The sequence below is a fragment of the Oncorhynchus keta genome, chromosome 8 (genome assembly GCF_023373465.1).
Source record: "Oncorhynchus keta strain PuntledgeMale-10-30-2019 chromosome 8, Oket_V2, whole genome shotgun sequence".
In the NCBI taxonomy this organism is placed as follows: Eukaryota; Metazoa; Chordata; class Actinopteri; order Salmoniformes; family Salmonidae; genus Oncorhynchus; species Oncorhynchus keta.
In genome coordinates, this window is record NC_068428.1 from 26,775,884 (window position 1) to 26,790,629 (window position 14,746).

The 14,746-nt window shown below is 43.0% G+C and overlaps 2 protein-coding genes and 1 non-coding gene across 3 annotated transcripts; 2 read left to right on the forward strand and 1 right to left on the reverse strand.

Moving 5' to 3' along the window:
* The first annotated feature begins 839 nt into the window (after positions 1-839).
* On the forward strand, positions 840-9,183 carry tcp1 (t-complex 1). Its single transcript, XM_035763556.2, has 12 exons — positions 840-1,008; positions 1,741-1,826; positions 1,934-2,062; positions 2,448-2,545; positions 3,731-3,841; positions 5,801-5,982; positions 6,486-6,612; positions 6,943-7,118; positions 7,290-7,413; positions 7,586-7,778; positions 8,011-8,174; positions 8,753-9,183. Exons 1-12 carry the CDS (start codon positions 936-938, stop codon positions 8,964-8,966), a joined length of 1,677 nt encoding a protein of 558 aa, XP_035619449.1. The 5' UTR covers positions 840-935; the 3' UTR covers positions 8,967-9,183.
* Positions 1,450-1,590, forward strand: LOC118376784 (small nucleolar RNA SNORA29). Its single transcript, XR_004824093.1, has one exon. It is a non-coding gene; the product is annotated as a small nucleolar RNA SNORA29 (small nucleolar RNA).
* Positions 9,184-9,260: 77 nt separating the features above from the next.
* Positions 9,261-14,454, reverse strand: acat2 (acetyl-CoA acetyltransferase 2). The gene is made up of 9 exons (XM_035763558.2): positions 14,223-14,454; positions 13,400-13,534; positions 11,898-12,079; positions 11,626-11,743; positions 11,040-11,183; positions 10,700-10,822; positions 10,309-10,463; positions 10,100-10,210; positions 9,261-10,015 (listed from the first exon to the last, which is right to left on the reverse strand). Exons 1-9 carry the CDS (start codon positions 14,269-14,271, stop codon positions 9,845-9,847), a joined length of 1,188 nt encoding a protein of 395 aa, XP_035619451.1. The 5' UTR covers positions 14,272-14,454; the 3' UTR covers positions 9,261-9,844.
* Positions 14,455-14,746: the final 292 nt, after the last annotated feature.

A 14,746-nucleotide genomic window follows, 5' to 3' on the forward strand; every position in this document is an offset into this window, starting at 1 on the left:
TCAACTGATATAGGAAACTTACTGTTGACTTGCTGTACTTGTTTTTGGTATGGAAAATTCTTGAAAATACAAGCAAGTGCTACAACACCTGCCAAAGTGATCTGCTACATTTTTTCTAATTTAACCTTTTAACTAGGCAAGTCAGTTAAGAACAAATTCTTATTTACAATGACTACCTACCTCAGCCAAACCCGGACCACGCTGGGCCAATTGTGCGCCGCCCTATGGGACTCCCAATCACGGCTAGATGTGATACAGCCTCGATTTGAACCAGGGACTGAAGTGACACCTCTTGCACTGAGATGCATTGCCTTAGAACGCTGTGCTACTTGAGAACATAAGACTGTCATTACTTCTAGTTAAATAAAGGTTCAATATAACAGTCTAGGCTACTGATTACAAATCAAATGAATCACTATTATTTAACAAAAACAATTGCACAGCCATCGCCACCAACACTATGAAGTGTCCTGTGAAGACCTTGGCCAAATGGACAATTGAACAAGCTCTCCCTCAGTCTTTACAATAGGATTTGACAGTTCTCTGTTGTCCTACAAATTGATACCATCTGTGGCATCGGTGGTCCAAAGTGAGTGTCATATGCACAGCCAACCAGTAGAGGGCACCCGCCGACCATGAGCAAGACAGCCACAAAAAGGAACAAGGATCTTTGAATGCTGGGAAATGTATTTCATCATATAGCAGTTGAATAAAAAGTGATACATGTATATCGCTATATACAGTCTTAGGCATACATTGGTTTCGTAATGAAAATTATTTTTGTCCGATGCCATTATTGTTTTAAAATTTAATCTTCTGGAATGTTCTCGTCTATTCTCGGTTCTTAATCTTTACCCAGAAGCCTTGGTTCCCCACCGGTTTACCCATAGTTCATTACTTCGTTTCCTTTCTTCTGTCTCTTTAGCTTGTCCAAGATGTCGTTAATGGATGGAGCGTTAAACGTGTTCGGCACGAGAACGACCGGCGAGTCCGTTCGTTCTCAAAATGGTGAGCTATGTTGTTATCTCTTGGGTCGCATTTTATGCCATTTGTGTTTTAATCGGTGTCTGCGGGAGAGTTGCGGACGGAGTTCAATGGTTAGCTAACTAGCACTCCGCAGCACGTGCGGGGGAAAAAAATGCGTAGTTTCGCCTCCCTTTTCTTAAATTTGCAAGATATAATGTTAATCAACTAGCTACCTAAGCATATTGTGTTGCCCACGTTAGTATAAAAAGCTGTATAATAAATCAATATTAGCTACATTATCTAACAGTATATTATAGCTAATCCGTGCTAGTTAGGCTTGCTAAGTTGCTATATTAGCTAGCTAACGTTGGCTTACTAATACGCATTGTGTCATTGGCGTTAGGGAGTCGCTAACGCTACCAGCTACCTATCCCTGTGCGCAACATGACTCCCCCCCCCCCCAAAAAAAATAGTTCCTAGGCGTTTCCCATTTTTTAGTACCGTTCATTCATCCATCCCAGAATGAACGGCTATGCTAATGGGGGAGAGAGAACACTGTCATTGTCTTGACGGAGTGGCTGGCTTCGTCCACCCCTCCTAATAGAACTGACAGAACAGTTTGAACAGTTTCGTAATTGTCCTATTGTTTCTAGATTGGTGAATTTAATTGTTGGTAGTTATTTGTAATAGTTAGCTAGTTAATACAGCTAGTGTAACGTTACTTTTTGTGGCAAGGGAATCAGCTTTGATTGTGTGCCCACGTTTCTTCTGCAGTCATGGCCGCATCATCCATTGCCAACATCGTTAAGAGTTCCCTTGGCCCGGTCGGGCTGGACAAGATGTTGGTGGATGACATCGGGGTAAATACTTGTGGCCAATTATAGTCACCGCCATCAGTCTAATTGGATGTGGCTTGTGTACCATTCAGATTGACGGAAGAAGTTCTTACAAATGCTCTAATGTTTAGGACGTGACTATCACCAACGATGGGGCTACCATCCTGAAACTGCTGGAGGTGGAGCACCCAGCAGCCAAGGTGCTGTGTGAACTGGCTGAGCTGCAAGACAAGGAGGTTGGGGATGGGACAACTTCAGTGGTGAGTACTTAAACAGCTGCTCAGAACAAAGGTCAAGGGGAAGGTTGTCTGATATATTCCTACCCGAAAGACTCTTTTAATATTTTAGATTTCAATTTGATCAAGTAAACATAATTTGGTGGAGGTTGGCCTGAACCCGCCTAGTCACACTCATGGTTCAAATGACCTGCTTCCTGTTTTTAGTACCGCTCATCTGCCTCTACAGATGTTCGGCTATGCTAACGGGATAGAGAGACTGTCCGTCATTGTCTGAAGGGGTTGGACGGCCTCCATTCCGCCACCTCTATATGAAATAACGGCACATTTATTTATTTATATATAATCATCTTATTCATTAAATAATCTTCCCTGGCTTATTCATATGGTTCTTTCCTTTGTTTTAAAGGTGATCATTGCAGCAGAGCTGCTGAAGAGCGCAGATGAACTGGTGAAGCAGAAGATCCATCCAACTTCAGTCATCAGTGGATACCGCCTGGCCTGCAAGTAAGAATCATGCCACAGTATATCCAATTTCCACACCATTGTTTTGCATATTATCAGCCTTTTGAGATCCTTTTCCCCTCCACTTCTGGTTCATTACTTTGTTTACAAGGACAGGGTTGTTAGACTTTGTATTGCCTGTTAACTGTCTCCAGAATGAATGTGTCAACCAAAGCATAAAAGAACTAGTGGTTGTTTGGAATGAGTCACCTCTGGTTTCTTTCAATAAGATCATATTCAATAACACACAACTGTAGCTAGCAATTGTAGCACTAATGTGTAAACAAATTGGGGGTTGACGAGAGGTGTTTCTGTGGATAGCGGAAGAGCATTTGTTGCTATTGACAGATCTGTTTGATTCTAATCTTCTGAAAGTTTTCCACTACAAGACTGAACTGTGAAATTCCTGGTTCTGTAAACAGAGCTCTTAATTTAAGGATTGTGCCCTTTAAATTATTATTTTTTAAATCTGCCAAAGATGACACTCGTCTAACTGCCTGTAGCTCAGGACCTGAAGCAAGAATATGCATATTCTTGATAACATTTGAAATGGAACACTTTGAAGTTTGTGGAAATGTGAAATGAGTGTAGGAGAATATAACACATCTGGTAAAAGATAATACAAAAGAAAAAAACATGTGAGATCATATTTTTTTCTTCATCTTTGAGCAAGGCATAATATCACTTAGGAGTCTTATGTGCAGTTTAGATTTTGGCCACTAGATGGCATCAGTTTACGACTGATCCCATCAACCATTGCATTGCAGTTCATAATGTTGTATCACAGAAGGGGTTCAAACTGTAGAACCCAGTTCCTACATTTGAATATAAAAATGGATTTTATCAAACAAAACTATGCTATATTTTATCTATGGGACCCTCAGGATGACCGAAATGTAAGTACATTATTTACCTTCAGAGGTGAATGTATCAAACCAGGTGACGTGATAGGTTTTTGTGCACTCTCCTCAAACAACATACATTTTTGTTCACTGTAATAGCTACTGTAATTTTGACAGTGCATTTAGATTAACAAAAATTAAGCTTTCTGCCCTCATAAGACATGTCTATGTCCTGGGAAATGTTCTTGTTACTTATGTTATGCTAATCACATTAGCGCACGTTAGCTACCTAGCACTACGAACACATCGCTCCCGTGGAGGTTAAAATATCTTTCATTCCCACTAGGGAGGCAGTACGCTACATCAATGAGAACCTGACCATCGCAACAGATGACCTGGGAAGGGAGTGTCTGGTCAACGCAGCTAAGACCTCCATGTCCTCCAAGATTATCGGAGTGTATCCTTTCTTCCTGCTCACTGACTAACGTGAAACCTCTCCTTCCCACACACAGAACCAGTGAAATGTTTGGACACCTACTCATTCAAGGGTTTTATTTTTTACTATTCTACATTGTAGAATAATATTGAAGACATCCAAACTATGAAATAACACATATGCAATCATATAGTAACCCAAAAAAGTGTTAAACAAATCAAAATGTATTTGATATTCTTCAAAGTAGCCACCCCGTTGCCTTGACAGCTTTGTACACTTGACATTCTCTCACTGTATATCTGTCATTTGCTTTAAAGGATCACATAAGTATGGCTGGGAATTGCTCATGATAAGATTTTATCACGATATTTGGATATTGCAATTCTCATGCTTTGTATTCCAAACATATAGCTCAGTGTGTTGGCTGAGAGCATAAAATAAGTTATCAGTCATGAAAATAAGTGCAGGAAACATGTTTGTTTACTCTCATGATACCACATGTTTGACTTCGATACCAGGTTTAGTATCACTATTTGATCCCAAAACGATACCACCTTTTTTTGTATTAACTATTCACAGAATGGCACTTGATCCAGACAGATCAACTCAGCTATTGCTCTGTTCAGTCATTGGTTGTCTGAGTTCGATATCATTACAGTTGGGAATTGTTTTTTTCACTTTTTAGGCAGCCATGTATGCATTAATTGAATCATTGTACAATCATCTAACACCTAAAACAACGGTAATGTATTTGAATAGTAAAACTCTTGATAAACTGGGTAAATCAACTCTATTCACAATACAGGTGAATGCAATAGGGGGGTGTGTATGCATTGAGTAATTGAGCTTGTTTTAGTTGATTTCATGGGGCTACAGATGACAGACAATCCCTTCCATTCAGGACTTATTTTATTGGGAATTGCTATGATTTTTTTTTTTTTAAGATGCAATCTCTAATGAAAGTGTGCTGTCTCTAAGAAATGTGACTTCATTCATGAGGCAGAATTTGGCTATGGAATCTAGTGGAAACCAGACGATGTGAATGGGTTTTAGTGGCTAGGGAGACTACGTGAATTGATAACATTTTTGGTGACCGTCTGCTTTGAAATCAGCATTTTTTTTTTTGCGTTAGTTAGCATATCACAAAGTACTAGGGTAGGGAATTGATGTTTGCTTCAGCTGTAAGCTGGCAAGGAAATTTGGCCTACAATTAAAGCTGGAAGCTACCCGTATCAAGTCTATTCACAATGTGTTTTGTCCCTAATTACAGTTTCTGTGATGACAAGCAAGTGTAAAGAATAATGGTATCTAAACTGCTGTGAAATTTATTTTTCATAACCAAAAATATTGTTTGAGGCTGGTATGCAAAAACTAAACTTAAGAACGGGAAGCTTAGAAATGGCCCACATGGAACAGATCTACCGCTTCTTGGACATGCTTTAAATGAGAATGACAGATTTATAACTCGCGTTTCTATGCATTTGGTCAGGTTACCCGAAAAGTTACATATTGTAGTTTTAAAAAGATGAGCAAGCTATAGGATTTTTTAAAGTTTGGCGCAGGTACAGCCGACTAACGCTCTAGCAACAACAAACATTGTTTTTTACAAATTGATAGTTGGAGTCAAAGTATCGACTAATACCATCCCAAATCATTTGCGACGTGTAACTATTTTTTGATTTAATTCTAATAATGAAATGGTGTCTTGGGTGTCACGTCCTGGTAGCTTTGGTAGAGTTTCAGGCAGACTAGAAGCCTAGGCATTGCATCAACCAATGGTTGCATGCCATTTCATCAACTGTGTAGTCATGCATCAGATTGCTATATATGTGGTTAGCTGATATGTTAACCTATCCAGGGTTTGTTGGATTTGGCATGCGTCTGCAATGTAGTTCGGCAGGAACTACCATTGATGAAAGCTGTGAAATCCTACTTCCATCCTATAGAAAAGCTTGAATCCTTGACCGGTGACCGCCTCAGTGATGCAGACTTCTTTGCCAACATGGTGGTGGACGCTACTCTGGCAGTGAAGTTTGTGGATCAGAAGGGTGTGGCGAGGTACCCCATCAACTCCGTTAACGTGCTCAAAGCCCACGGACGTAGCCAGAAGGAGAGCTATCTTGTCAATGGATACGCACTCAATTGCACTGTAGGGTCTCAAGGTACATTTGTAAAACATTGTTGATGGTGACTGCGCCAGTTCCGTAACAGTACAACCATGAAATGACCATCTGATGCAATTGACAGACTCCCGTTTAAATTTGCTGCTATGCTTGTTCTTGTTGTGTACGCAGTGATACGCGTGGGAGACAGAAAGCTGGCTTTGAAAAGTAACGGTTGCGGTGCTTCTTGTATGAGCCGTGGCACTATTTTTCTGGCCACACATGCCACCATGACTAGATTTGCTTGTTAGGCAGATCTATATGATAAAGATTTCGTGTTAATGAATTTTTATTGTATAGGTTCATCCTGGCTTGGGACAGTAGTAGGCTAATATTACAGATAAAAATGTCATGAATAGAGCAGCTGACATGATTCCTCATTCTGTCAGGCAGGTTTGCTCTATGTAAAATAGATCAGTGATTGTGTGGGGTTAGGTTTATCTTGACCAGGGTTAAGATTCTGTTGTTCAATGGTGTGATGACTGGGTCTGGTCCCCCTGTAGGCATGGTGAAGCGTTTGACCAACGCCAAGGTGGCGTGTCTGGACTTCAGCCTGCAGAAGACCAAGATGAAGATGGGAGTCCAGGTCCTCATCAATGACCCAGAGAAACTAGACCAGATCAGACAGAGGTACGTTGGACATGTGAAACAGGCTATTTGTACGAGACCTGTTTTAAATCAAGCCTTGCCACATGCATGACAACGTAAGACTATTCCCATTTAAATTTGCTGCTATACTTGTTCAGTGGTGTTAGCAGTGATACGCGTGGGATAAATAATTCTGCCCCAGAGTTCAGGCTGCAGCTCTTCCCTGAGCTGTAATACGACTACTTTGGGCTGGACAACAGTTATTTTCTAAAGACAGGGTGATTTGTTCATGTCATCATGGCTTGTTGAGAGACATACACAGGGTTTGTACAAGAGACACACAATGTCTTCATGTTGATTTTGCTGTTCCAGGGAGTCTGACATCACCAAAGAGAGGATTCAGAAGATTCTGGCGTCTGGTGCTAACGTCATCCTGACAACTGGGGGCATCGATGACATGTGCCTCAAGTACTTTGTGGATGTGGGAGCCATGGCTATCAGGAGGGTCCTCAAGCGGGACCTCAAACGCATCGCCAAGGCAACGGGAGGTAGCTACAGGTTTTGTTTACCTTTTGATAAATGTCATAACCGTTCAGGTCAACACAACTGAAACTGTTTTCTCTTTTTCAGTGAGTGTTAAACTATTTTCTGAAAGCAACCATGTTGCCAGTTAGTTTGTTACCCAGAATTGAGTAGGTTTTTTTCTGTTTGTCCCTCAGCCACCATCTGCCCATCCCTGTCTAACCTGGAGGGAGAGGAGACATTTGAGACAGCCATGTTGGGCCACTGTGAGGAGGTGGTGCAGGAGCGTGTGTGTGACGATGAGCTCATCCTGGTCAAAAAGTAAGAACAGGAACTGAATTCTTATTCTCATCACTAATTTTTTGATCATGTACAACCATCTTATCTTTACCAATGTTTTGCTTTAGCACATTTATTTGTAACATTCTTTTCTCTCTATCCCGTTACTATTCACATCTCCATCTTTTCCTTTTCTCCTCCGTTCTTCTCTTAGTACCAAGGCCCGTACCTGCGCCTCCATCATCCTGCGTGGGGCCAATGACTTCATGTGTGATGAGATGGAGCGGTCCCTGCATGATGCTCTGTGTGTGGTTAAGAGGGTGCTGGAGTCCAAGTCTGTTGTACCAGGAGGTGGTGCTGTGGAGGCAGCCCTGTCCATCTACCTGGAGAACTATGCCACTAGTATGGTAAAGAAATACACCTGGGAATGACTGCTTCTTTATCTCTGTCCTGATTGTCTAGATGGGATCAGAGGTATTGTTGCTTTTGAAACCCATCAAGTTTCATGGGTTTTCCCATATGGAAACAATACATTTTGTTTTCCATTTTTTTTAAACCGAATTAAAGATGTGAAGTGTCCTAAATGATTGGGGGGGGGTATTGTTTTGTGTGATCTGTGAATGTCTTGTCCATTCCCAGGGTTCTCGTGAGCAGCTGGCCATTGCAGAGTTTGCCCGTTCCCTCCTGGTCATTCCCAAGACCCTGGCTGTGAACGCTGCTCAGGACTCCACTGACCTGGTCGCCAAGCTCCGAGCCTTCCACAACGAGGCCCAGGTCAACCCCGAACGCAAAAACCTCAAATGGTCAGTGTGCTACGTCACTAGATATGAATTTCAACATGTGTGTTTGTGTTGATGCCATTAAGTGAATATTTTTTTTTTTTTTTAGATGCCATTGAGCTTGAGACCCGTTTGGTCAAGTTTTACTACAAGGACGCATAACATTCCCATTTTAAATTTGCTGCTATACCTGATCAGTGGTGTATGCAGTGATACGCGTGGGAGAAAGCATGCTGGCCCAGAGTGGAGACTGCAGTTTTCCCCTGAGCTGTAATGCCACTACTCTGGCCTGGACATTTTTAATGTCACAATGGTTTGTGTATTCTGCTTCTGTATCAGTTAATCACAGCTTAACATGTTGTGAACCCAATGAGCTTCAGTTGTAGAAGTGCCAGCAGTTTACAATGCAGTAGCTCTGCATCCCAGCTTTCAAACTCTGTTCCTGGAGAGCTACCCTCCTGAAGGCTTTTGTTCCAACCCCAGTTGGAACTAACCTGATTCAGATTATCAACCAGCTCATTATTAGTCTGGTGCACTAGATGAGCTCTACATTGGTGTGGCTGTGACGTGTTTCTCATTTGAAGTCATCTTCTCCCCTAAAGGATTGGCCTGGACCTGGTGAATGGTAAACCCAGGGACAACAAGCAGGCTGGTGTGTACGAGCCCACCATGGTGAAGACCAAGAGCCTCAAGTTTGCCACAGAGGCCGCCATCACTATCCTCCGTATCGATGACCTCATCAAGTTGTTCCCAGACCAGAAGGAGGGTGGGCCTTCGTACCAAGACGCCGTTGCATCAGGACAGATGGACGGGTAGACATTCCTGTATCCTGTAACTGGTTCTGGAATCTGCCCTGGGTTTCTTAGATCCCAAATGTGGTTCTGGTCCGCTTGGCTTTGTCTCTGTATTTATACATACAAGCTCTTGGCTGTTCCGTCATAGGTTGTGCACTCTGCTTGTTCCCATGTGGTAACCTGTTTAATCTGGGAAATGTAACTGATTTTGTTGGACACAAATAAACCCTGCTGGATTATTCTGGTCTGTATTACTATAAAACAAACATGTAGTTGTCATAGCAAATCAAACTACATCATTTTGAAAAAGCACAAGTTCAGTTCATCTATTCTGTATTGGAAAGTGGACAGGTAATAAACAGTACATTCATACCTAAAACAGGATACTGCAAGCTAAGGTACTGCAAGTTTACGCCGTCTTTGGGCACTTGTATATTTAAGGAAGGCTGCTGTCTTAAACCACATTCTACAGTTCATAGAGCATTAAGGTACATTGCTGTCATTCCATGAGAGAACAGGACAAATAGGAAGGCTGCATTCTCATTAGGTTGGGTGTGAACAAGTCCAGTCATGTAAACCTTTGTTTAGCAGTTGATAGTTATTTGCTGATGGAAAAAAGACTAGCATATGTTGCCCAATGACTAGGTTCACACAGGCAGAAAGAATTTAGCTTCTTAACCTTAATACGTTGCTATACATATGCTATGGAAAATGAAGGACCAGTATTGGATGGTCCACAATAGAGACCTTTGCTGCTTTCACCTAATTACATAATTTTCAGTGACGTGACAAATTAATTACCACCACTGCTGAAACAAGTTGTGTAATAAAGCATTCTAAACGTTCCCTTTAAGACCAATAATGTGATCCTGAATGCAGCATCAGTGTACTTGTATTCAGTCACACCCTTTCTACACACATGGCAATGCCCATCCCTCCCCCAATGCAGAGAGAAGCCACACCCCTCTGACCCCCAGTCCTCTGGAGCGCGTGCAGTAGGGTCACCAGAACCCGGCAGCCAGACATGCCTATGGGGTGTCCCAGGGAGATGGCACCTCCAGTCACATTCACCTGTACAGGGGAGAGAGACCAAAGATGCGGAATTCAACTGTTTGCCCCAAACAATAGTGTTGAAATAATGGTTCATCAAGTTACCTTATCTGGGTTGAGTCCGAGCTCTTTCACTACAGCGATGGACTGGGCAGCGAATGCTTCATTTATCTCAAACAGGTCCACTTGATCCAGCTGCCAACCGGCCTTTGCAACCTGGTAAAGAATCAGTGAACATTCTTTCAAATTAAAAGGATTATACACAAGTCATTCTAGAGTTATACACATCGGAACATTTGCTGATTGGTTCTCACCGCTTTCCTGATGGCTGGGATAGGCCCAGTTCCCATGATTGCAGGGTCAAGGCCAGCTTGAGCCCAGGAGGTGATTCTGGCCATTGGCTTGAGGCCTCGCTTCTGAGCTTCTGATTGGCTCATTAGAACAGTTGCTGCAGCTCCATCATTTATACCTGAGGGAATACATGGCAATTAATATAACAACAAAATAAATGTTTGGCGGTATGCAACTCTGTATCCCAACTGAAATATGTCATGACCATGTAGAATCTAGATCACTACGCCAGGAGAATCAGCAGACATAATGTAATTGGAATGGTCAACTGGTAACCTTCCAAAGGATAATGGAGTTGAGCGAGATCAGTGACATCACAGTGCGTCAAGGATGAGTGCCCCCTGCGTTGCGTACCTGACGCGTTGCCGGGGGTGACGGTGCCGCTGCCGTCCTTTAGGAAGCAGGGCCTGAGTTTAGTCATGGCTTCCATGTTGCTGCCATGGCGAGGAAACTCATCTGCTTTCACCTCCACTGGGCCTGAGGAGAGCGGAATGTTACAATATAGTTCATGAAACATCTACATTTGTAATAATCATTTAATTAAGCAGAGAAATAATAGGTGTTGGTCATCTAATTCACTTCTAAGGAATGGTGGTTAGCGATATAAGAACCATTGGGTCATGCACCCAGCCGTAAGTGATTTGAGCACACTTGAGGTCTCGGGGTTCATAAACCAGCACAACAAATTCCTTGCCTTTTCTGGACGGCACCATGACCGGAACAATCTCCTGATCGAAATGTCCTGCTTTCTGGGCAGCCTCGGTTCTGTTCTGGGATTGGGTGGCAAACTGGTCCTGAGCCTCGCGACTCACACCCCACTGCTTAGCCACATTCTCAGCTACATCCAGAAAATGAAGACAACATTCCCTACTGGATTAAGACACCCCAATGTTCCTCCTTATTGAACTGAAAAATATCAGTTACATTGTGTAAGATGAAAAGTTCATATTCAGTTAAGAGTCATTAACACAATATTTAGCATATTTTCCTTTCTGTAATACACCTGATTTCCAGTGTTCTGTTTGTGACACAGGTTGATGGTCACTAGACCATGAATTTGACTTCCTACAAGCCTCTCGGGCTGGTGTTTAGGTAACACTCGGTGCCGTCTGATTAGAATATAAAGGGCCTGTCTCCAAAAGGCCAGCTAGACATTTTCTCTGCTTTGGTGCAACCGGATTGATATGTGATTAATATTATCAGCGACTGATCTCCCTTTGCTTCACCTGGAATCTCCCATTACACATTGATATCAATAACTATAACTCTGGTCCTCTGACCTGTGATGCCCATGTGGTAGCAGTGGAAAGCATCAGTCAGTCCATCAGCGATGATAGAATCCTGCATGGTGGTGTCGCCCATCTTTACTCCAGCCCGCATCTGCACTGTGTGGGGAGCCTGGGGGTCAAAGGGGAAAGAGTAATTGCCGATTAATGGGGACATTTGGTAGAATGGTATTGATTTCACCCCATCTTTCTCTCACTTACACCCCCCTTCCTCTCTCGCCTTCTCTCAATCATCTCTCATATCCCTCCTTCTCCCTCCATCTTACCCTGCTCATGCTCTCCATGCCTCCAGCCACCACCACGGTTGACTCTCCAGTCTGGATGGACTGAACGCCCAGACACACTGCCTTCAGCCCAGATCCACACACCATCTGGCAGCTCCAGGCAGGCACTGGGTAGGGGATACCTGCCGCAACACTGGCCTGACGGGCTGGGTTCTGCCCATGACCTGGGGAGGAGAGGAGATTAGAGGAAAGGATTGGGAGCGTGAGAAGTGAATGATTGCAAGAGAGATATCAGAGGATTAGAATGGCTAGTTCCCAACCAGGGGTACGAAACTCAGCAAAAAAAGAAACGTCATCTCACTGTCAACTGCGTTTATTTTCAGCAAACTTAACATGTAAATATTTGTATGAACATAACATGATTCAACAACTGAGACATAAACTGAACAAGTTCCACAGATAGACTAACGTAAATTGAATAATGTGTCCCTGAACAAAGTGTGGGTCAAAATCAAAAGTAACAGTCAGTATCTGGTGTGGCCACCAGCTGCATTAAGTACTGCAGTACATCTCCTCCTCATGGACTGCACCAGATTTGCCAGTTCTTGCTGTGAGTGTTACCTCACTCTTCCACCAAGGCACCTGCAAGTTCCCGGACATTTCTGTGGGGAATGGCCCTAGCCCTCACCCTCCGATCCAACAGGTCCCAGACGTGCTCAATGGGATTGAGATCCGGGCTCTTTGTTGGCCATTGGCAGAACACTGACATTCCTGTCTTAGGCGTCTCACAATACGGACATTGCAATTTATTGCCCAGGCCACATCTGCAGTCCTCATGCCTCCTTGCAGCACGCCTAAGGAACATTCACGCAGATGAGCAGGGACCCTGGGAATCTTTCTTTTGGTGTTTTTCAGAGTCAGTAGAAAGGCCTCTTTTAGTGTCCTACATTTTCATAACTGACATTAATTGCCTACCGTCTGTAAGCTGTTAGTGTCTTAATGACCGTTCCACAGGTGCATGTTCATTCATTGGTTATGGTTCATTGACCAAGCATGGGAAACAGTGTTTAAACACTTTACAATGAAGATCTGTGAAGTTATTTGGATTTTTACAAATTATCTTTGAAAGACAGGATCCTGAAAAAGGGAAGTTTCTTTTTTTGCTGAGTTTAGAACCCCTGGGTGTAATCGACCCATCCACAGGGGGTAATTGAAGATGCACATGAGGGGATACTTTAGGGGAACTCCGGGCAGTGCAAAAATCCATTGGTGGTACATTAACCGAAAAAGGTTGGGAACCACTGCACTTAAATTTGTCATTTAGGAGACACTCTAATCCAAAGCCATTTACAGTAGTGAGAGCATACATTTTTTTTAACTTTATCATACTGGTCCCCTGTGGCAATCGAACCCACAACACTGGTGTTGCAAGCACCATGCTCTACCAACTGAGCCACATGGAACTATTAACTAAGTAGCTAGCAGGTCAGTGCTGATAAACAGCTATAATAAACAGACTGGGTTCCGTTCCAGATGGTCTTTACCTGCTGTCAGAACGTGCCCCATGATGACCTCAGACACCGCCTCAGGCTTAAGGTTGGCTCTCTTCAGGACATCCTTGATCACCACAGAGCACAGATCTTGGAGGGGCACAGTTGACAGAGAACCATTGAAAGACCCTGTGAAACAGAAGAATAAAGTTGAGAAATAACGTTATATTCAGTATCCACAAAAAGAGCAGGGCATTGATTGCTTTACAACGGGTAGCTGGGTTTTGAGAAATGCACTTGGCCATTAGTAATGATTCCATGGTGTGACAGCACTCTCCCACTGCATTACATCAGACAACAAGATAACAGACATTATCATCAACAAATGTATTGATTGATTAAAGGTTGCAAAGACACCGTCCAACTAAAATACGCCCAACCCCATTCGGTTTGATCTCCAGCCTATCGCCAATACTGTAGCTGCGGGTCCATGGTACTATGACCAACAGCCAATCGCTGTTTCGAGAATCTGGGCAGAGGGTGGGGCAACCAATCAAGGTTCAGCATAAGCGAACCATTGGAAATCCTGGTCAGGAGGTAGCTCGCGACAATGAACGACAGTCATGGTCTGTTCAATTGATAGGTTCAAAAACATTAAAACATGTTGTTGAACAAATAAGAACATTGTCAAAACAAGGACTGGAAAAATGTACACGATCGTTCAAGGAACGTCAGCATCGCTACAAAACCAATCTCGTGTGATAAGTAAATGCAACAAATAAATATACATACAGGCAATTCTTATTGATACAGGTAGCCAGCTATGTTGAAAAATATTGCCTTAGTGTGGAATCAGACAGATTCAGAACTTATTTACCAATGGGGGTCCTTGCAGCAGAAACGATGACAACAGACTCAGTGTTCATATTGACAGCTAGCTGGTAATCCTTCAGATTTCACTGTGCTGCTCGGTTCTCTTGTGTCTTCCGTGTTAGAGTGGCCGGCTTACTATCTGTCTGAAACACTGAACTTGTAAATGGACTCAAGCATGTTGATTAATTTGAATGACAAAAGAGATCCTCCTTCGGCAACCAGCACGAAGATCCCTGGCAGTAGCAGGGACAGATATTTGACGAAAGCACCACCCAATGGCTAGGAGGACTTCAGACATGATTTTGGCAGCCACACAGGCTGTGAAGCAATGTCTGACTGTAGCTCAGTCTGTACACCATGCTGACATCAATGGCGTACCACACACCACCCCCTGATGCCAGCATGGTGTAGACAGACATTGCTATCCCCAGATAGCATATGCGCACGTCATAAACCATGGAAAAACAAATTAGAATTACAGGAAATTAGCTATAAAACTGCAACATTTTCTCTCAGCCTCATGGCAAA